At 43.2% G+C, this 24,483-nt stretch overlaps 2 protein-coding genes and 1 long non-coding RNA gene across 4 annotated transcripts; 1 reads left to right on the forward strand and 2 right to left on the reverse strand.

Moving 5' to 3' along the window:
- Nucleotides 1-1,356: 1,356 nt before the first annotated feature.
- hbae4 (hemoglobin alpha embryonic-4) lies at nucleotides 1,357-5,747 on the forward strand (the record flags this gene model as incomplete). The annotated part of the gene is made up of 3 exons (XM_083634549.1): nucleotides 1,357-1,448; nucleotides 3,555-3,759; nucleotides 5,619-5,747. The coding sequence occupies 3 exons, from the start codon at nucleotides 1,357-1,359 to the stop codon at nucleotides 5,745-5,747; spliced, it is 426 nt and encodes a 141-aa protein (XP_083490675.1).
- A 6,217-nt stretch (nucleotides 5,748-11,964) lies between these two features.
- On the reverse strand, nucleotides 11,965-15,147 carry LOC310774832 (aquaporin-8-like; the record flags this gene model as incomplete). The annotated part of the gene is made up of 5 exons (XM_083634976.1): nucleotides 11,965-12,007; nucleotides 12,246-12,380; nucleotides 13,491-13,705; nucleotides 14,479-14,605; nucleotides 14,888-15,147. The coding sequence occupies 5 exons, from the start codon at nucleotides 15,145-15,147 to the stop codon at nucleotides 11,965-11,967; spliced, it is 780 nt and encodes a 259-aa protein (XP_083491102.1).
- Nucleotides 15,148-18,000: 2,853 nt separating this feature from the next.
- On the reverse strand, nucleotides 18,001-20,866 carry LOC310774837. 2 transcript variants are annotated; one of them, XR_014552616.1, is made up of 4 exons: nucleotides 20,713-20,866; nucleotides 20,113-20,203; nucleotides 19,811-19,902; nucleotides 18,001-19,639 (listed from the first exon to the last, which is right to left on the reverse strand). It is a non-coding gene; the product is annotated as an uncharacterized lncRNA (long non-coding RNA). The 2 variants fall into 2 exon arrangements; XR_014552617.1 differs by having other exon boundaries at nucleotides 20,682-20,866.
- Between the last annotated feature and the right edge of the window lie 3,617 nt (nucleotides 20,867-24,483).

Raw genomic sequence — 24,483 nt, forward strand, 5'->3', positions numbered from 1 at the left:
GTACTAATAGTAGCAGTAGTAGCAGCAGATGTACTAAGAATAGTAGTAGTAGTAGTAGTAGTAGTAGCAGCAGCAGCAGTAGTAGTGGTGGTTGGCTGTTATAGCGCCACCATCTGGTGGATTGGTGTAATTTTTTCCTCTGAGTAGTGGGTGATGTCTTGTACTGATCAGATAGGCTACTGTACATCCACCATGCCCTCCATCAGTTTGAAGTTAAAACACAAAAACAGAAAGATACAAAAATGTTTTTTTTTTTTAGGTTAAGATTGTGAAAAACAGTAGTACACTCAATCCAAACTTGTCACTGGTATGTAGCCTAATGAGTTCATTCTACTCTAAACCTCCCTCAGTTCAAAGCCATACTTTATGTGCATTGTCAGGGTGAGTTCCTCTGGGTAGTGTAAGATGTCCCCAGCTGATCTAGTATCTGGTGCCGGCTGGCCCCCCGCCCAGGCTCCGGACCTTCATCTCCTGGCACTGCTGATAGGAGCTTTATCTGCAGCAAGCCTGGTCTGTAGTGACTGTGAGCACATCAGCCCTCCTCTCTCTTCTATAACACTGCATTCTTTCTCTTTTCAATTCATAGGAATGCTGAAGAAATAGATGGTGATAGGTGATGGTGATAGATCGCCCACAGATAGATAGATGATCAATTAGATGGGTGGATAATAGTAAATATGGAACATTCACCTCAAGCTTTAGTCATGGGTCTTAAATTGTATGTCAGTAATAAAACCCCAATATAATTAACATTGAGGAGCATCAGCAGCAGAGAGGAAGGAACCCGCAGATGCAGCACCTAAACCTCCCAAAATAAAATAAAAAAGTGGTGGCACCCAGAAGGAGGGTGTCAGAAATTGCAACAAACCTGCTCCATGTGCATTTTAGAGGTGAGCACGTCAGCTATGGTAGAACTACTGAGCGTGACGCATGTCAAACAGAAGATAGTCCGTGGTCCGGGTTGGGAGCCCCCACCCTGCTGCCTGTTACCCAATAACATTGAAGAGGAAAACAACTCGAAGCGAAGCGCACCGCTTGTAGGACTTTATCTCATATTATTTACAGAAGGAATTCTTATATTATCACTTTTACTCCTCATTTCTCTACGTTTTGTCGGTTAACCATCCATCCCAAAATGGTTGATGAAGACTTTTACACATATCTTTACCATGGTCTGGTCTGAAGCAGACATCTAACTCTGTTCATACCCTCATCGTCTGGTGTGAAGCAGACATCTAACTCTGTTCATACTCTCATCGTCTGGTGTGAAGCAGACATCTAACTCTGTTCATACTCCGGATATTCAGCTTCACTTTAACCTTAGTTGACCTCAGAAGTTCAATGCGATAGTCTGCAATGCTCTCAAGGAAGGAGAAAAGGCTAATTGCACAAATATGGGAAAGAATTACTCCTGTGGCCGATGACATTGGGGCAGAAGCCCTTCTGAGGTAAGTCATATTGTTTTACTAGATAAAGTAAGTCCCTAATATCTTGTTGCCCAGGTGATTTGCCAGCGTAAAGTGTGAATGGGTGCGAAAGGGGGTCCGAGACCCCTTTATTGACACTGAGAGCCCTTGAAAGTCTCAACAGCAAAATTTTGGGGGGGTCTCTGGAAAAATCTGCAATTGACACTAAAAATATATTTTAAAATCTTACTATGTCCACTATTCATTACTCCAATTGCAAATAATTTCACAAATACATTGTTGTGGAGTTTCCTCGCCATTGAATACCTGGTTGTTTCCGGTAAGGCCTCCTTCCATGGGGTGGCGCTGTTGTAAATGGTCCAGATTAGCCGCAATCCAAATGTTATGTAGTTAAAGGGGGACTAACCCCCCAGATATGTATCAGAACAGTGATTTGAAAATACCTATGGAAAAAAACAAGAAATGACATGCTCTTGTCTATACTATACTCTTTGGCTGTGTTCAAGTCAGGATTTTTTTCCGGAAATCGACGCCATTACAGTTTGCCCACCGCCTCAAAAATAATTTATTTGAGAGGGGCAATATCTTTATAAATATCAACAACTAGCCAACGCTGGTGGCCTGTATGGAAACAGTGTTGCTCAAAATGGTTGAAAGTTATATCAATTTGGTAATTCAGTGGCGAACTAGAAATTTAATTGTTTTTCTGCATGTGTGTGTATGTCAATTCAAGTCAAGTCAATTTTATTTATATAGCACATTTCATACATAAAGCAATTCAAAGTGCTTCACAAGACATTACAGACATAAGAGAATAAAAGAAGATAAAAAGACAATAAAAAGCAAAAAAGCAGTAAGATGCTACACGTTTGGTCAATACAGGAAAATAATAGGATAAATAGACATTTCAACAGTTAAAAGCAGTGCTAAACAGAAAAGTTTTTAGACCATTTAAAAAAAATCAAGATTGGATCAAAACAAATGTCAAATATCCGTCCAAAAGAGCTTGGGTGGCGAGCACTTCTGTTCTGGAAATTGTTCAGAAACCCCCTTATTGTCGATATACCTAGGAAAGCCATACGTCCCCTGAATACATCCCTCCACTGACATGAACCTACCCCCCATCACACGCCAATTTAAAGCGATAGTTTGGATTCTTTGATGTGGGGTTGTATGAGGTACTTTGCCGACAGTCAGTGTACACGCAGTAGGTGGCTCCCAGTTTGGAGAAATGGAGACCGGCCACATCAGGCAAGTAGCTGAGTGTGAACAAGGACACGAGCTAAAACGTAAACGTAAAAACAACAAGAACAGAAAAAAACAGCAAGGGGGAAAACATAAACTGTTTCCATACTGTTCAGCCCTGAGATGCCAAGTTGACTTGAAAATACATCATTTACACCCGGTTTTTAAGCAGTGCAGCCAATTCTATAAGTGACTTTGTGTGTATGGCGAGATGTGTGTGGTGGGATTTGTGTGCTCTATGTTTGCACCGAGATTTGGGGGAGACTGGCTCGAGGCGACAAGGAAAGGCGTGTGGCCCCGCCCCCAGCTCCTCATTCTGCACAGACAGGGAGCTGAGGCACAGGGGTAGAGAGAGGGCGTAATGCATCGTCCCGGTAATGTACGCACGCACACATGCACACACACACACACACACACACACACACACACACACACACACACACACACGTAATGCACACACGGTCACACGCACAAACGCACGACACATTCAAGCCCACTCGTGTGCACACGCACGCACACACACACACACACACACACACGCGCGCGCGCGCGCGCACACACACACACACACACACACACACACACACACACACACACACACACACACACACACACACACACACACACAGTGTCAGAGAGAGGGGGTGGAGGAGAAGGGTGGAACCTGCTGTAGAACCTGGGACCAGGGTGTGGGCCCGCCCGGGGGCCCCACACCCTGCCTGAGTAGGGTTCCCACAGTAAAACTTGGTCATTTCTATTGGTCTCCTGTGTCACCATAATTAGAATACATTTGATATTTTAACCATGAAGAAGAAGCAGTTCGACAATACAGAAAAAAAATCCATGAATAAAACTAATTCCCCTTATTCACTCCTTCCATAGGATGTTCATCAATTACCCTGGCAGCAAGACGTACTTCGCCCACCTGGACATCAGCCCGCGCTCCGCCCACCTGATGAGCCATGGGAAGAAGATTGTCCTGGCCCTGGCCGAGGGAGCCAAGGACATCAACCAGCTGACCGTCACCCTGGGCCCTCTTCAAACCCTGCACGCCTACCAGCTGCGAATAGACCCGACAAACTTCAAGGTGTCTGTCTTCAAGTAGAGCACAAACTCGACTCATTCATTGTGTAGGGCGAGGGGGGCTGTAGGGCGAGGGGGGCTGTGTAGGGCGAGGGGGGCTGTTGGGCAGCTTGACTTCCTTGTTTTGGTTTTCACTCGATTGAAATGAATGAACGTGTCCCCGCTATTTTTATCAGCCTGTCCTTGATGTATGACTTCGTGAAAATCACAAAGAACATTGTGCATTTCCCAGAGAGAGAGGAGGTGAGTTGTGTGTCGTTTATATGCGGTTGCAGTCAAGTACGTTACATCTTGCCTCCGACGTGGTTTCACTGTGGCTGTCTGCAGCACTATAGCGTTCGGGTGTCACGTGACCGTTGAACGAGGCGAACATTCACTGAACTATAAATGCAACACCATGAGCGACACTTTCTTTTTCGTCTGCGACCATGTGCTGAGCGACACTTTCTAATAAGTATAAATTAAGCTTTAAACTTGTCAGGTCTAACCGAGCCACCGCCTGCCCCCTTGATCCTATCCCTTGTGGTAAAATTACTATTCCAACTTAATAAAGATCAATAAACTAGAAGTTAAAAAGTATAACATGATTTATTTACAAAAATTCACATGCCGGAGCCGATGCTCAAAATTGTAAACTGCAGTACACCCTCACAACCACTGAGCACTGAACCGATACATCCGGCGCTGTGGAGCAATTCAGGACTAGCATGCGAATAAGGGCTGGGTATTGGAAACTACGCACTATTTGTGAGTGCCATGCCACCCAAATCTTGGATAACAACATTGTCTCGTGGGTCAGTACAGTTTTATTGTGATTGATAACGTGTATATCGCGTGCAGCCATTTAGCCGGGCTTGCAGTGGATCTAGGGGGGTCCGGACCCGAGACTCTGAAGGAAGAATGACTGATGAGTCTCGCGTTGAGGCTACCATTAGGTAGTAGTGAGGGAGAGGATCTTTTTCCGCTTTTAACTTGCAAGTTTTTGCCAGTTACCGCAATTTTCCAGCAAAAAGAAAAGCACATGTATAACTTTGCAAATTGCAAATCAAGCATTTTTGATCGCAACAGTCACACACACACACACACACACACACACACACACACACACACACACACACACACACACACACACACACACACACACACACACACACACACAAAATCCTGGGGGGGTTTAGTCAACCAGGCCCTTTATTGATTCTGCAGCGATAGCTTGTGATTAACCAGTGTTTCTCTTCCCTGCAGCTGTTGTCACACTGTATTTGTCACACTGTATGTTGTCACACTGTATGTTTCTCTTCCCTGCAGCTGTTGTCACACTGTATGTTGTCACACTGTATGTTGTCACACTGTATGCTCGTCACACTGTATGTTGTCACACTGTATGCTCGTCACACTGTATGTTGTCACACTGTATGCTCGTCACACTGTATGTTGTCACACTGTATGTTTCTCTTCCTGCAGCTGTTGTCACACTGTATGTTTCTCTTCCCTGCAGCTGTTGTCACACTGTATGTTTCTCTTCCTGCAGCTGTTGTCACACTGTATGTTTCTCTTCCTGCAGCTGTTGTCACACTGTATGTTTCTCTTCCTGCAGCTGTTGTCACACTGTATGTTTCTCTTCCTGCAGCTGTTGTCACACTGTATGTTTCTCTTCCTGCAGCTGTTGTCACACTGTATGTTTCTCTTCCTGCAGCTGTTGTCACACTGTATGTTTCTCTTCCCTGCAGCTGTTGTCACACTGTATGTTTCTCTTCCTGCAGCTGTTGTCACACTGTATGTTTCTCTTCCTGCAGCTGTTGTCACACTGTATGTTTCTCTTCCTGCAGCTGTTGTCACACTGTATGTTTCTCTTCCCTGCAGCTGTTGTCACACTGTATGCTCGTCACTCTGGCCTGTTTCATGGGAGACGACTTTACGCCGGTTGTGCACGCAGCCATGGACAAGTACCTGTCAGCTTTTGCAGCGGTGCTCGCCGAGAAATACAGATGAGGCTCAACCACGTGTTCCCTGGAAGTATATTAAGTAGTTCATACTATAAGGCATTAATAATGTATGTGTGGTCATTGTTATGATGTGACATTTTGTAATACAAGTTTACAATCAACAGTTTTTCCTTTGTTGTGTTTTATTAGCATGTGAAGAGGATTGCCTGTTTCCTATCGTGTCGACTCTTCCTATGGGATTCTATCTGGATTCACCTGTCGTAGATTAGCTTCTGTAAAACATCTCACCTGTGGCTGATTGGGGGCAGTGTTCTGATTGGCCCAAGGCTATAGCCCCAATCCAGGTGCGGCTGATTTACAGCATTAGAGCAAGCAGTCGTGTGTTGACTTTGAGTTGTATGATAGTGTGTGTGTGTGTGTGTGTGTGTGTGTGTGTGTGTGTGTGTGTGTGTGTGTGTGTGGTTGGGAACAAAGATGAAAGACAGTACTGTTGGTCCACTTAACTTATTAAGAAGAGAGTTGATCACGAGCGTGGTCTCTCTAGGGCAGGGGTGTCCAAACTTGTTTGAATGGGGGCCAGATTAGATCATGTGAAAATACCGGGGGGCCGGTTGCTTCTCGCAGTATATGGGTTATTAAAAAGAAATACTCAAAGGATTTTGTTCACCATCTGAAAACATTAGTTCGGCCTGCATAGTTCCTACTTGGTGCTTGTCTACAAACTGTATGATTGTGATTCTGCAAACAGAATGTTAATTATGTTTAATTATGTTTAAAGTATGTCCATGCCATTTGCACCTATGTGCAGTGAATATGTCACTGTCTTTGACTTGTCTTATTGCTTTACTGCCTTATTGCTTGTTGCTTCTCTTGTTTTCCTGCACCTATATGCCCTGTTATTTTGCACTATGTTGTAACGGAGTCTACAGCACAAGAATTTCACACGTGATACTTGTACTACGGAGTGACAATAAAAAATCTTGAATCTTGAAATCTTGAATCTTGAATCTTGAATCTTGATGTCATCTGTGGAGGGCCACATAATAGTATATTTTGAGAGACAAGCCGAGGGCCGCTTAGAATCGGTCCGCGGGCCGCAATTGGCCCCCGGGCCGGACTTTGGACACGCCTGCTCTAGGGGCTGTCTTCCCCACACAGCCTGTTTGGAGCATGGCGGGCGACGGTTGCAATGAGCTGCGGTCCGTTGCTGGCCATTAAGTCCTTCATGAAACTCGTCCTAGGCAAGGGAAGTGTTGGACCAGCTTCACGGATGAAATCAAAGTGGCACATATACAAGTGGCACAAACTGAAGAAGTCCGCCACTTGATGACTTATTGGGTCTAAATGTGGAAAGGAAAAACTATATTGCACATTGCTCCATTACCATCTGCTCAAGCATCCCTCTCCCATTGTTCATGACTGGGAACTTGTGAATGGGAAGTACCAACCAGTGGATCACACCCTTCCCCCTTTGCCTCAGGAGCCACACTTCATATGACTGTTCAGATGACTCAGGAGCTCACACTTCATATGACTGTTCAGATGTTGCCTCAGGAGCTCACACTTCATATGACTGTTCAGATGCCTCAGGAGCCACACTTCATATGACTGTTCAGATGCCTCAGGAGCTCACACTTCATATGACTGTTCAGATGCCTCAGGAGCTCACACTTCATATGACTGTTCAGATGCCTCAGGAGCTCACACTTCATATGACTGTTCAGATGCCTCAGGAGCTCACACTTCATATGACTGTTCAGATGCCTCAGGAGCTCACACTTCATATGACTGTTCAGATGACTCAGGAGCTCACACTTCATATGACTGTTCAGATGCCTCAGGAGCTCACACTTCATATGACTGTTCAGATGCCTCAGGAGCTCACACTTCATATGACTGTTCAGATGACTCAGGAGCTCACACTTCATATGACTGTTCAGATGTTGCCTCAGGAGCTCACACTTCATATGACTGTTCAGATGTTGCCTCAGGAGCTCACACTTCATATGACTGTTCAGATGCCTCAGGAGCCACACTTCATATGACTGTTCAGATGACTCAGGAGCTCACACTTCATATGACTGTTCAGATGCCTCGGGAGCTCACACTTCATATGACTGTTCAGATGTTGCCTCAGGAGCCACCCTTCATATGACTGTTCAGATGCCTCAGGAGCTCACACTTCATATGACTGTTCAGATGCCTCAGGAGCCACACTTCATATGACTGTTCAGATGCCTCAGGAGACACACTTCATATGACTGTTCAGATGCCTCAGGAGCTCACACTTCATATGACTGTTCAGATGCCTCAGGAGCTCACACTTCATATGACTGTTCAGATGCCTCAGGAGCCACCCTTCATATGACTGTTCAGATGTTGCCTCAGGAGCCACACTTCATATGACTGTTCAGATGAGAGGAGCCACACTTCATATGACTGTTCAGATGAGAGGAGCCACACTTCATATGACTGTTCAGATGCCTCAGGAGCCACACTTCATATGACTGTTCAGATAAGAGTAGTAGTGATCATGAGAGGAGGAGCTCACACTTCATATGACTGTTCAGATGAGAGTAGTAGTAGTGATCATGAGAGGAGTGAGTGTGGAGCATCAACAGTTTAAGATGTGAGTAGTGGTCCATGTCCTAATCATTGTAAAGTTGTAAATTCAGTTTAAATCCTTTGTTAAATACCTTGTACTGTCATGAAGTGGATATTGATGTACAAATGTGTCATGGTTGAGACTTGTGCTCTGGTTTTTGTATTTGAGTGTTGTGGTTTCCTGTCTAATTGTTGTAGTTCTGTGTGTCATGTTCTGTTTACCCCAGCTGTGTGTCATTCATATAATGACCTCCTTGTGTAGCCTATTATGTGCCTTGTCTTCCAGTTAGTCCTTGTCGGTTCATTGTTGCTGTTAGGTTTATGTTCTGCTCTGTGATGAGCTCTTGCCTTTGTTTTCCCTTGTCTTGTTAAATACACGTTTTACTTTAAGTTCAGCTCCTGTGTCGGCTGTCCTGCTTTTGGGTCCACACCACACCATTACCCTGACAAAATGCTTTTGAGTCCACACCACACCATTACCATGACAAAATGCTTTTGGGTTCACACCACACCATTACCCTGACAAAATGCTTTTGGGTCCACACCACACCATTACCCTGACAAAATGCTGTTGGGTCCACACCACACCATTACCATGACAAAATGCTTTTGGGTCCACACCACACCATTACCATGACAAAATGCTTTTGGGTTCACACCACACCATTACCATGACAAAATGTTTTTGGGTTCACACCACACCATTACCATGACAAAATGCTTTTGGGTTCACACCACACCATTACCATGACAAAATGCTTTTGGGTTCACACCACACCATTACCCTGACAACATGCTTTTGGGTTCACACCACACCATTACCCTGACAAAATGCTTTTGGGTTCACACCACACCATTACCATGACAAAATGCTTTTGGGTTCACACCACACCATTACCATGACAAAATGCTTTTGGGTTCACACCACACCAATACCCTGACAAAATGCTTTTGGGTTCACACCACACCATTACCCTGACAAAATGCTTTTGGGTTCACACCACACCATTACCCTGACAAAATGCTTTTGGGTTCACACCACACCATTACCCTGACAAAATGCTTTAGGGTTCACACCACACCATTACCCTGACAAAATGCTTTTGGGTCCACACCACACCATTACTCTGACAAAATGCTTTTGGGTCCACACCACACCATTACCCTGACAAAATGCTTTTGGGTCCACACCACACCATTACCCTGACAAAATGCTTTTGGGTCCACACCACACCATTACCCTGACAAAATGCTTTTGGGTCCACACCACACCATTACCCTGACAAAATGCTTTTGGGTCCACACCACACCATTACCCTGACAAAATGCTTTTGAGTTCATACCACACCATTACCATGACAAAATGCTTTTGGGTCCACACCACACCATTACCCTGACAAAATGCTTTTGGGTCCACACCACACCATTACCCTGACAAAATGCTTTTGGGTGCATACCACACCATTACATGACAAAATGCTTTTGGGTCCACACCACACCATTACCCTGACAAAATGCTTTTGGGTTCACACCACACCATTACCCTGACAAAATGCTTTTGGGTCCACACCACACCATTACCCTGACAAAATGCTTTTGGGTCCACACCACACCATACCATGACAAAATGCTTTTGGGTCCACACCACACCATTACCCTGACAAAATGCTTTTGGGTTCACACCACACCATTACCCTGACAAAATGCTTTTGGGTCCACACCACACCATTACCCTGACAAAATGCTTTTGGGTTCACACCACACCATTACCCTGACAAAATGCTTTTGGGTCCACACCACACCATACCATGACAAAATGCTTTTGGGTTCACACCACACCATTACCATGACAAAATGCTTTTGGGTTCACACCACACCATTACCATGACAAAAGGAGTCGTTTTGGTGCAAAACAAATGCTTGCGATTGATTCGGAATCATGAAAAACCCCTGGTTAGACACCTCACAAACGGATTCAAGCAGTATTAAACATTTTTCCCATATAAGGTTCTGGGTAGTGGGTACCCCAACTTTCAGCAGCTGTCACAGGTTTTCCGAGGGGAGTTGAATTTCACCATTTATCACATGTGTTAAGAGACGCCTTTACAAACACATTGAAGATTTTTTTGTCCAACATTTTATTTTTCAATTTTCAGAACGAAAGGAGCAAAAAACAAAAAACAAACTCAGACACGGAAAAAGAAAAAGAAAAAGAAAAAACATTACAACGTGGTGCTACCAGCAGCATGAGGTGCTTGTAAGAGATGTACATAAAATCCCATGCAAAGAGTCCATGAGAAATCCGCTGGGCGAGTTACTTTTAACCTCGTCCAAGTAAAACGGGTCCCAGATAGTTGAAACTTTCCTAAGTGAGTTGAGTTGGTCCTCTCGTTACGTATAACCGAAACCCTGTCCATTTTTGAAAATGGAAGCCAAAGCGAAAGTGTCTTAAACCTGCATTCTTTCACCTGCAGGGGGCGACCCATTGTTTTGTGGACTTGCCATCTTGGTTCTTGGCAGAGACCAGAGGTTTCTCATACAGCAGCAGCGGGCCTGCTGTTGGTACCTGATCAGCAAGCTGCGTGATCACTGGACAGCCGACCTGTCATTCACTCTCCAAAACAAAGTCTGCTTTATCGTCTATTTGACTCTGAATGGGACCATAATTTACTAAATGAACATCATGCTGTATTGAAGAAGACTGGAAACTGGTGATTGAGACCATGAACTCATTAGGAAAGTGTTTACTGAGGGCATAAATCAAGTAAGAAGTACAGCCATTTTCCCATCCACTTTTGCAGCCAGTGGAGTCGCCCCCTGCAGGCCACTCGAAAGAATGCAGGTTTCAGTAGACCCGGATTAACAGTGTGGTGCCCCTGGGTTGGTTGAATACCAGACAGGCTGCAGTGTTCTGAATGAGCTGAAGCGGTCGGATGTCAGAAACACGTTGCAGTAGTCCATAATAAACGTGTCTGATAAGGTTATCTGTCATTGATATCTGGCCTCTGGTGCTTTTACCACTTTATTTATATACCTGCACCAGCCAAAATAAAACAATATCATTCAATGGTCTGATCCAAATTATTTTACAGCCTTTCTTTATGATATTCGTAGGCGGGGAAACAAAGGAAATCACCCATGCATGTTTTGTCTATATGTCTTTATTTAATTCTGGAACATGACCCACAGAGCAGTCTAGCATCAGCAAAATAAGAAAACTATTCACAAGAGAAAGGGCAAAGGGGGTGAAAGGGATAGTTCAGATTTAACCCTAGCCCTATTTGCTACTTACCAATGATGATGTTGATTGGTAGATTCCTTTCTCAGCACAATCCATGCTGTTCATAATAGCTCCAGATAGTTGGCCACAAACCAACACAAGGTCAACGGGGTCACGCTCCTGTCTGTGCACGCTCCTGTCTGTGCAAGCTGACTGAGGCTCACTGAAATGTACTTTGTGTGCACCAATCAACAGCATCATTGGTAAGTAGCAAATAGGGCTAGGGTTCCAAAAATCAGAACTATCCCTTTTAAACATGACATGACGGGCAAGTATCTACTGACATCTGCTGGTGTGCCGAGTTTCAAACACACAACATCTCCAGCTTCATTGTCTTCAGAGTAAGAATGGAGCTAGCTATCATACAAAAGAGGTGCGATCATTTCATAACAACACGTATCTTCTCGTCACCAAGAACCAGTCTGGAAAGAGAGGAGACATTTTGAGTTAGAGTTTATGTGTATACACACACACACACAAACACACAAACACGCACGCACGCACGCACGCACACACACACACAGACACACACACACACACACACACACACACACACACACACACACACACACACACACACACACACACACATATATATATATATATATATATATATACAGTATACATCTCTCTCTCTCTCTCTCTCCAGTCTTCTCTTACCTGAGCAATGCAGCAGCCACCAGGCCTCCTCCTATTGGTCCCACCCAGTAAACCCAGTGGTAGGTCCAGTAGTTGGCCATCACAGCCGGGCCAAAAGCCCTGGCAGGGTTCAGACAAGTTCCTGACACATCGCCCCTGCACCAGCAAACAGCACCATTAGTCCACGGGCTTGACATGCATTTTTTGTGCCCAGATGCATTATTTTTGGTATACCAGATTACTGTACAATATTTGTTTCATAGCGAACAACAACATGACAAACAATTGCTCGAGTGACCATCACTGATCACATCATGTGTTCCCGTGAGTTCCAAGTGAGTTGGTCCTCAGGAACCTGAGTCTCTCCATCCGTATAACAGAGATCATGTCCGTCAACCACAGTTGTCCCCTGTGTCAGAGACTGTTGCACAGCTGTACGGAAGTTCAGAGAGGACTCCAAGCAGCCGAAGGTGGCGAGTTCCGCCTCCAGCTGAAGGGTTATTTTGTAGGCCTGGCTTAGAGTACCAATCAAATATTTTGAGATAAGTTACCAGGAGTCCCTTGCCGCCAGTACATCAGAGCCATAACATTGGCAGCCCAGTAATAGTGCCTAAATACCGGTAAGGCCGGCCCTCCCTAAGACTTGGGTTTTTGCAAGTGAGTTTTCGAAATTCTATGGTTCTTATAATTCCAGATGTAGGACAGAATTATGGAGTCCAGTAGCCTACTTTGAAAAAAGCCGATGTAAGAAAGATGGGAAGGTTTTGACACAGATAGAGAAACCTGGGAAGTGAAACCATCTTAACCGAGTTTATACGGCCAATCGTGGACAAAGGGAGGATTTTCCAGTTTTCTATACACTGTTTAAGTCTCAAAGAGACTTTAAGAGACTGAGGGAGAGAGAGAGGGAGACATTGTGTGCGCGCCAATAGGGCAGGCAAGGCCACAGAGCAGCCGAGCTGCGGGCAAGGCCGCGCAGCGGCTGAACTGCAAATGCGAGCTGCAGGGCCAGCTCGGCGAGCTGCAGGGCCAGCCTAGGAATCGGGCACGCGTATACACAGAATAGATAAGAATAGACTTCAAATGGCATTTGAAATCCAATTTTGGTATTTTTGACCCAATTAAAGTTGGATAAAGAAATGGTAGCTGTTTTGGGGGGAATGTGGGGAGTATTTCAATTTTAATCAAGTTCGGTGTAATAATATGTAACACAGACAGACATAGATAACAATGATGTGACATGTGTATGAAGCTGTCTTATCTCACCCAGCCAGGATGTTGATGATGACGGTGCAGCCCACCAGGAAAGGAGCCAAGGGTGTTTTGGTCTTGGGGTTGACAGCCACCAGCAGCACCACCATGGTGACCAGGCAGGTCATGGCAACCTCTCCAAAGATAGCTCCGGGCAGCTGCTCTTCTGACTTGAGGATATCAAACGCTGCGCCCGTGGCATTGAAGTAACGGTCTCTAGGCACCATCATCTGTGAAGGATCTGAGTGATAAGTATTTGTGTTCCCCAAGGAATTCACAGTCAACTTCATATATATATATATATATACACACACACACACACACACACACACACACACACACACACACACACACACACACACACACACACACACACACTGTATACACACAGTATGTATATGTATATATATATGTATGTATATATGTATGTATGTATGTACAGTATATGCATGTATGTATGTATTTATGTATGTATGTGTGCATATATATATATATATGTTCCCCAAGGAATTCGCAGTCAACTTCATATATACATATTCATATATATATATATATATATATATATATATATATATATATATGTATATACAGTATATATATATATATGTGTACACACACACACACACACACACACACACACACACACACACACACACACACACACACACACACACACACGCACACATATATATACGTTTTCATGCTAAGCATGAGCCCAAAATGTTAACTCGTCAAAAACTGTCAACCTGCACCATGCTCTAGTCATGTACTGTGTGTGTGTGTGTGTGTGTGTGTGCACGCTGCACACACACACACACACACACACACACACACACACACACACACACACACACACACACACACACACACACAACCTGCACCATGCAAAAGTGTCCAAATATGCATCTTATCACATTGTGCAAGAATCATACTGTTGTGCAATTTCACTGCGGATAACAAAGCCTTTATCTCCGTGCTTCTTTCAAATCGGCTTCCAACCGACCTTTGCCATTCCAGCGCCCAGCACTCCTCCAATCAGCTGGCTGACGAGGTACGGACCCACCATCAGCAACTCCATGCCTCCACACAGGTAGATGGCAATGGTGAAGGGCGGGTTGAAATGGGAGCCGCTGCGAAGAGAGAGAGGCAACAGAGAAAGGTTGAAAGCAAGTGGAAGACTGTGGCTTTAAAAGGCAGACAATTCAAACTGCAGGAGATACTTTTACTCCAACTACGCCTATAGTATGTATTACTTTTCTGTATGCTACAAAGAGAAGAGAAGACTCAACGCATTCAGTGACTCCACACAAACATAAAGCATTCCTTCATTCTGTGGTTGACAAGACTTCAAATGTAAACACAATGCCACAAGTTTTACAGAGCACATGATTCCATTCTAAAACCAGCGTTACCTGATGTTATCCATGACTGCCACCATTATTGCCACCGCTAAGCCGTGCACCAGCGCCGGCTGTACCCTGCCAGCTGCCGGCACGTTTTCGATGACAGACACACAGCCGATGAAGCAGAAGAACATGGTCCCCACGATCTCGGCCAGGCAGGGCTGAATCAGCTTCTCGTACTTGTTGGGAGCTCTGGGCATGGGAGATTTCTTGTCCTTCTCCATCAAAGTAGAGTCTGTGTCCTCCATTTCCATTTTCTCAACTCCCATCGTGGCTGTTCTCAGGTTTGGTTTGACTGCTGAGAGACTCTATATAGTACTTGGGTTCTAGGGAAGTTCTCACAGATGATCTTGTTCGCCTGCCTGTGCACCTCCTGGACTCAGCCTGCAGACTAAGTGAAGGGCACAAGAAGGTGTTATCATTTATAATCACACTCAACAGTTTGGGGGCTGGATTGGTATTGCATCACAAATCATAAAAGATCAAAGGTGGAATATATTTGAAGGTTTCTTATATCAATGCATTCCCCCGACCTTGACCTCAGACTGATTCTGATCTTCAACTCTCACCCGCCTACCTGAGCTTGTCTTTGATGAAGTCTAGACAAATCTGACAGCTCTCCAAGACATAATCAAGGAGACCGTAGGGCTGATAATGTTTAAACTGAGCGAGATAATATTTAAACCAGTGTCTCTCAAACATTTTCATGACCTCAAGGACCCCTAAACTGACTCATTTAATAATAATCATCATCATAACATAATCATAATAACACTTATTTTGCACTTTTCAAGAACTCAAAGTCACGTTACTCAAAGCTAAGATTTGTCCCAGGGTCCCGCATCTGATAAGATGCAAATTATCATCATCATCATCATCCTCCTCCACCCCCTCCTCCCCGTCAATTTATCAGGATGCATACCGTATGTATAGTTTTGGAATGCAAGTGTTTTCAGTAGTCATTGTAAATAATGAAACATTGTTCATTGTTTCATCAACAGCATTGCTTCATTATTCTAATCTAGCTTTATTGCACAGTACATCTTTTAAGTTATAAAACTATCAAAGCATGGTTTTCCATTCAAGGACTTTGATCCAAACAATGATTATAAAGTCTGTCAATAGATAACAGAAAAGTGTGATCATTTGTCTAAGGTATATCATTTACTATCAAAATTCCATTCAAACTGCCTATGCCACACTCATAAAGTCCACATAAAGAGAATCACAGTGGATCACAATCATCATAAAACACTTGATCGCAACATGAATGTAATTAATTTTTTAAGCTAACATTTCAAAATGCAAAGGGAGCCGATCCAAAGGGAATCAAAATATTTTTGCACACAAACTTAAATACTAGGCTACAATCCAATCTGTGCAATGCATACACTTTTATATAATATCCAAACGGAGAGAAAAAAATCATCGAACATGCCCATGTTCACACCATACACCAAGGCAATGCTCAAGCCATGCTCAAGCTACGCTGAAGCCAGTTTCATTTCGGCGTCCTTGTTAACAGGCGAGACCGTTCACACCAGCCGCACGTGTGCCATGCTCAAGCCACGCTGAAGCGATCGTTCAGAATTCTGTTCTATTTTCCTAACGTGAAGCTGCCAGGCAAGTCAATGGAAGTTGTTCATAGGAGGAGCATGGCTTGAGCTTTGCTTCGGCGTATGGTGTGTGAACTGTGAACAAACGGTAACCCGGGTAACCCTTTGTTCACACCAGGCGCTTAACAGAAGCAGAGCTGAAGCTAAAGCCACGCTGAAGCTGAGCTCACGCTAAACCGGTCACACAAGAAGCACTATTTTCCTCAGCGCCTCGCTCGGCGTGCCTTCACCCTGCCCACAACTTCCATTGACTTCATGCCTGGCAGCTTCATGCTTGGAAAATATAATTTAATCCTTAACGATCGCTTCAGCGCAGCACCTGCGCGGCTGGTGTGAACAGCCTCGCCTGTTAACAAGGACGGCTAAATGAAACTTGTGGCTTCAGCGTAGCTTGAGTGTTGCGTGTGGTGTGAACCACCAGTGGTGTAAGCCACAGGTGACGCGTAATGCGCTGCTACTTGTGAACTATTACGCACACCCTTCCAGTGCCCCGAAGCTTTAACACAAATTACTAATTGTACCCTTAATATTGTTCTGTGCAGACACTTGATTATCAAGGAAAAGCTCTGAATAGTTATGAGCACACAGTGATGAGTGCATTGGCAGACAGAAATAACGTGCCCAGAGTATTTCCTAACTTATTAGAGCACAAAGAAATAATATTGATATGATTGCGAGCCATGCAGCCACAGTAGCCTAGTTTTCAATTTAGCCTATTTCTACCTGTGAATGAATCATCCCTTTGTTTATATTCCATTTCAACATTATAGCAACCTGTAATAATAACCTGTACCTAATAATAAATAGCCTACCTGTAATAATTTCACTAATTGTCGACAGAACTAAATTGAAAACAATATAATTTAACATCAATCATTTTGATAAGACTGTTACTGTAAAACAATAAGTACGACTAGAGAGGTCAGTCTGATGCATCATTTTGCCTTAACAAACACTATCATCTGCGACCTTACCCACCAACATTACAGATTCAACTACAGATGTATGCTTGTCTACAGATGTTACGTTACGTTGTATGCTGCTTGTATACATACAGATGTATGCTTGTCAAATGGACAAATGTGATTTCATGGTGTGGACCAAGACAAGCAGCATCATTTGCCGGCTAGGGAGAGATGAGTCCCTTCCACAAGACACTCTTCTTCATGGACCACCCCCTTCCAGAATGTCTCTATTGCCGCAAAGACCCCCACCTGGCTGAAGAGATCAAATGTCTCTCCTGCAAAAGGCCTAGCTTTGGGGAAATGATCAAGTGCACAGACTGCTGCCAACACTTTCACTATGCATGTGTGAACATGACCTGATATTCCCCCCAAAACTTAAATGTGGATGCAAATATATACAAATAATGCATGGAGACAAGTGCACTTGCTGACACTGGAGAAAAAAACTCAAAATTCACAAGGGAAAATGTAAATAATTCACCTCCAGACAAATGCTATTTCTGTTCATTTACTATTAATTATTCACATTTTTTATGTCATTTTGAGTACATTTTGCCTTCATTAGTTTGCAGTTAAAACAGTGGCATCACCAATATTTCATTTACAAGTTAACACGATTAGAGAATGTAGATTATGTCATTTTGAGTACATTTTGCCTTCATTAGTTTGCAGTTAAAACAGTGGCATCACCAATATTTCATTTACAAGTTAACACGATTAGAGAATGTAGAACAATGACTGTTTGGGCTGTTATCTCTCTACCCACAATACAGTCTGTTATCTCTCTACCCACAATACAGACAGTCTGTTATCTCTCTACCCACAATACAGACAGTCTGTTATCTCTCTACCCACAATACAGAGATTGTTGGGATTCTGGACATCATAACTAACAAAAATATTCCCCGATTTTGGTTGGTGGCCCTAATGTGGACAAAATTAAGGTTTTTGGTGTGAAAAAGGCTCTGAATAACTGAGTTAAAACATTGTCAGTTCATGCATCAAGAACTCCCAACTGATGAGCAAATAAAGATTCCAATCACATTAGAAGATCGTGTTAGAAGTTGAGCACTCTGAATTGCGGTTATATGATAAGTGTGTTGCAATATAAAAGATATCTCTGTGATGTGTCCCATATAAATGTTCTTTTAACCGTTAACGCCGGTCCAAAACAGTCCCCCTAAGGTTGGTGAGACCAGCACATATGGTTACAATGTCATCTAGCATATCGACTTGGCTGATGCGTATCACAGTGTTCAGTATCTGAAAGGTTTTAAGCTGATCTATCACTCGTTCCACATGTATGCGGACTCTTGACAACTGGCGTGAAGTGTCAACACAGGAACCAGGCAACTGAGACTTCCCCTTAGTGAAACTTGGGATTCTCAATGTTGCTCCTACACTGGCCAATTCCTCTCTAACAAGGAACCCTCTATCTGCAAGGATCTCATCCCCATGCTCAAGTTTCCCCAAAAAGCCAGAATGTAAAGTTATTAGCTTGTCAGATGCACGACCTCCCCACCCATCAGACACAAAAGATATAGCTCCTGCTGGTGTTATTCCAATCAGATATTTAATTGTGTTTTGATGCTTGTAATTTGACCAGGTTTCAGCCCTTGCCCTTAAATTGTCTATTCTCTCGATAAAAACCTCAGTACAGTCTATAATACAACGACACTTTTTAAATTTGGGTTTAAAACACTTTGGCATGTTTGCTCTCACTGCATCCTTATTAGGCCACGCGATCAAAGGCTTCAATGTTGAGGACAACAAGGGAATCCACTCTCTTAATATTTTTGATACAGTTGAGAATGGAAGTCCAAATCTGTAGGCAAGGTCTCTGTTGCTGAGTCCAAGTCGGATTTTCATTAGAACCAAAAGGAGGTGGTTCTCCCAGCTCAACCCACCCTTAAGCGCAAGTGTGCTTCGTTTTACAATATCCAACAGCCACATGAAAACCTGCACTGACTGTAAACCAGTAAAAACTATTATTTTAGAGTTCATGTCCTTTATGAAATCAAACCCAAATTTGGACTGCTTAAGCTGCTCCTTCAGTTGTTTCTTCTCGTCCTGTGTGGCCTCGAGTTCACTTTTCAAAGCTTCACGGTCATCACGGAGCTGGTTATACTGCAGGTTGAGCTGGTCCATCTCTTTTTTGGGCACAAACCAATCTTCATCTACTACAACACAAAAAAGGAGAACAATTACTTAGCTCTTAATGGGTCACATGATCACGAGACAGCTCCAAACACACACACAGACATGCATGCAACACGCACAGAATATCTGTTTCTCTAACTCACTCACCCACCCACCAACACAAACACTCAAATAGTCTGGCTTGCACATACCTTCAGAGGATTCATCTGGACCTGCTTCAGTTTGGCCTGTGGGGCTGGTAACGGGGGCCTTAGCGTCATCGCGCCTTCTCTTCCTTTCATATCTAGGACAGTCGAGTAAGGTCAAGTTAATGTGCTAAATAATTATCAACATATTAATCGATAACAATGCAATAACAATAAAGAAGGCGAAACAAATAGAGCTTATTTTCTCATAAACAAGCTTACCAAGAATTACCAAAATAGGTTAGATTATATTGCAAATGATGACTGAATGGTTATTACTGTAACATTCTACATGAGATGACACAGACCTTGCCACTTTTCCTGTGGTGTCTCGGGGAGTGCTGTGTGAAAAAACTGATGGAACAAAATCTGGACTATCATAATCCATGGACGGTTCTCCTGATGAGATAAAGAAAGGATTAGGTTAGCTGCTAATTGTTTAACCAACATCAGTTTGCTATTTTACAAACAAGGAGCTGCAGCCATAACGTTAATGAGTACCAACAGGACAAAATCAAGCATGAATGTTTATTCAGAGTTAAAGAAAACTGTAGGCTATAATAGATCATGTAACATTTGTTGTTTGAAGACCATTTTCGGTTTGATTTTCAGCCTGAACCAATAAATCTACCTAGCCATTGTAATGTTAGCTAGCACTTAACATAGCACAACTTTAGTTGGCCAGTTAGTCAAAGTTATGCTATGACTGACTAACATAGTTACCCCCTTTCAGAACTGTGTTACACAGTCAGTGACAACACAGTCCTGAAAGGGGCTAAACATTAGCTATCACTGGTATGAATCATACAATGCTAGCTAACTTAGCTCATTATCTAGCTTGCTAATGTTAGCTAAAAGAAACACAACGTTAGCCTACCAGATATGAAGTGAGCGCTGCACAGACTCACGTCGCTTTTAGGACCACCGGGACCCCAATCCTCCCTTTTAATGGCCTGGAGCCATAATCTTCTTCTATTTTTGGCAAAGGGATGAGATCCCCGCGGTATATTGTACATTTTCCATCCGTCTTTTTGGCGGTTGGAACAGTTTACTGCACCACAACTCCTCGTCATGTCTGCTTTGATCGTGGCTCTGATTGCAAGCTTTGTGTGGAGTGGCTTCCTGTCCCGAGGATGCGCGAGAGGAAAAGTAGTCTCTAGAACAGACGAGTTGGCTTCCGCAATTTTCAAATGCTTCCAGCTGCATTCGCCGGATGTAGATGAGACAGTCTGTTTAAGAGACCAGAGGAAAAGCGTCAAATGAGCGGAATTTCTGAGCAGAAATTTCTGACTTCCGGTCAGGATTTTCCAAAATAAAAGCTTTCATTCAAACTCGATAAAATAATGTCACACAAATTGAATATACATACACATGGAAAATGTTATATTGCATTTAGATCTATATATCCTTTGGTATTGTAGTACTAACTACTTATATATTATTATATTAAGCGTGCTCCCATCAATCAGAAGGCCATTAAACGGGTCAATTTCAAAGCTCTGTAAAAATTTCAAACTCAATGGTTGCAAATCAAACTCAGTAGATACATAGGTGCATGCTCCATCTGACATAGTAAACTGCTCTTTAAGCCTGATGTGTGTACATTTGGTTGTTGTGGACATTTCTGGACATGCATAATCCAAGCTTCCCGGGCTCTCGGACCACTGAAAGGCCATTGAAATTAGCAGATTTCAAAAATAGATTAAAAAAAAATCCAATGTGTATCGTTGCAAATCAAACTCTGTAGATAGGATAGCTGCATAGTCCACCTGTCATAGGAAACTGCTCTTGAAGCCAGATGTGTGTAAATGTTATTGTTGTGGAATGTGGACATTTCTGGACAGTGTCAAGTGAGCAGGAATTTTCAATCCGATAAAAATAATAATATTAGGCTACAAATCCAATGTATATCATTGCAAATCAAACTAAGTGGATACATGTAGCTGCATAGTCCATCTGTCATAGGAAACTGCTCTTGAAGCCTGGTGTGTGTAAATTTGATTGTTGTGGAAACTTCTGGACATGCACAATACAAGCTTCCCGGGCTCTCTCAGACCCCTGAGAGGCCATTGAAATAAGCAGATTTCAAAAATAGATAAAAAATCCAATGTATATTGTTGCAAATCAAACGTTGTAGATACATGTAGCTGCATTGTGCATGTCCAGAAATGTCCACAATAAAATTGACACACATCTGGATTCAAGAGCAGTTTCCTATGACAGATGGACTATGAGTCAGTCATACACAGGTGACAGTTATCAGTAATCAGGCTGACACAGCAGCTCACAAAAAAATCCACGACATCAACAACCAACACTAAATATGTAGGCTATATATTTTACACTGCAAATTAGCTTCTTCTTCCACTTCCTTTTTAATATACTAGGCATTTCGCTCGCTCGTCCGCCCTGCAGCTCGGCTGGTGAGCGGCCTCGCCTGCGCTATTGGTGCGCATGGGTGTGTGTGTGTTGCTCACAAAATGTTATTGCTCTTAGCACGGGTGTGTGTCCCTTAAGTTTACATCCATCAGTGATTTATGACATCACTGATGACATCATCAGTGGGACAAAAGTTGAAACAGAGAGAACAGAGATTGCCCACATGCTCCCTTTTATAAGGAAGGACATAATCACATTATTTTACATAATTGTATTTTATCCAGGACTAAGCCCAGAAAACAGGTATAGGACATATAGGGACAAATTTAATCTAGAACAATCTCAAGAAAGTTACAAAAAGCAAGATAACAATGGGGCCAAGGGGACTTAATGAGCAAACTTTTTCACGTAGAACAACCGTCTTCTACACGTCAAACAAATATACGTAGAGTCAGGGTCTAATATATATAGCGCTCTTAACTTATCCACTGTACCACCGAATTATTGTTTGTGTTAAGTTTTTATGTGCACTTTGGTTAGATAACGTTTACACTTCCCAATGTCGGTCGCTGTTTGGCAAAATGCAGTGTGATGATTCCAGCGATGAGACTGGTAACATTTTATATCATGTATGATAGTGTAACAGACTATGTCAGTCTGTGGAAATAGTTGGGTCATTGCGTGTGATTCCGTGAATGCGGAGAGCGAGGTTAATTTCTCAGTGAATTTGTCATCTATGAAGGTTAAAAAACAAATTTAGCTCAGGCCGCGCCTTTTGCGAAAATGCGCACAACTTTTTTGAGAGCCCTAAATCCGAAATGGCTACCATCGGCTATGTTGGAACTTCACTTTTCAATGGTTTGGCCTACAATGCTGCAAAGTAGGCTACATGATTTCTGGGCCGAGGGATTCATAATTGATGTCATTTTGATGATTTGACCTATTTTTTTACCTTCAAATCCAAGATGGCTGTCAATTTTCAGCTCAAAAAGCTAGATTTTTCAAAATGTCATAGAGCCTTCATATTACGCTCTAATGAGAGCTCTGTTCACACAGCGTTGAGTTATAAACAGTAAAACATGTCAGTACACAGAGGTTTATCTCAGAGGTCAAAAGTTGCAACATTTGTGGTTAAGGTAAGGTCCCACTGATTGTCACACATTGTGTGAAATTTGTTCTCCGCATTTGACCCATCCTCTGGGGGAGCAGTGAGCGGCAGCAGCGCCACACTCGGGAATCATATGGTGATCTAACCCCCCAATTCCAACCCTTTGATGCTGAGTGCCAAGCAGGGAGGCAAATGGGTCCCATTTTTATAGTCTTTGGTATGACTCGGCCGAGACCTCCCAGTCTCAGGGCGGACACTCAGACCACAAGGCCACTGAGCTGGTTCATGAGAAACAAACCTTTGCTCGCTATGGTCAGTAATTTCTCAGACATAGTATGTAGGCTACGGACAACCCGAAAACATAATGCCTCAATCCACGGCTATCGCGAGCGGAGGCATAAAACACAAACAAAACATATAGTGTCTGTATGCTGAGATCTTGCTTCAGCTGGCCTCCCTTATTCTAACTGCAGACAACTAGACTCAATCACATTTTGAAGTACTCCAGTCTGTAATTAAGTATAGCAATAAAGAGGGGAACGGGTTTTTAAACAAAAGAATGTCTTTATTCGACCTCACTAGATTAGCATTAATCAAATATAACCTATTCCAAACTGAATCGGCATGTCCTATTCCTACTTGAAGAAAACAAGCTTTGAGCATAGGAAACGTGATACAGTCAAATATAAATTAACCAACAGTGGTTGCGTAATGCATAAACGAGCAGTTCCACGCTAAAACTCAACACATGCAAATGTGTTACTGGAATCCCCAATTTCATCCATCATACAAAAATATGTCTGGGAAGAACATCTGATCGATAAATAAACAAAGTGGCACATACAAATCCAACAAGGACACAACTGCAAGACATCTGAAATCCCTAAAGCTTCATACATTCTTTAATCCTCAAAAAGCAAGAGTAAGATGTAGCGGAACACATCTGGTCTGACGCACGGAACCGTGTCCTGAGTCGGACACATCTGTTCTGACGCACGGAACCGTGTCCTGAGTCGGACACATCTGGTCTGACGCACGTTCTGCTCTTTTCGTGTGGATTTTCCTTTCAGCGAACTCCACCTTGTGACGAGCTTGGGCCACGCCCACGTTCCACATTCTTGTGACAAGCTTGTGCCACGCTCACGTTCCACGTTCTTGTGACGAGCTTGGGCCACGCCCACGTTCCACAAGT

This window comes from Poromitra crassiceps (genome assembly GCF_964638095.1).
Source record: "Poromitra crassiceps genome assembly, chromosome: 4".
NCBI classification, from domain to species: domain Eukaryota; kingdom Metazoa; phylum Chordata; class Actinopteri; order Beryciformes; family Melamphaidae; genus Poromitra; species Poromitra crassiceps.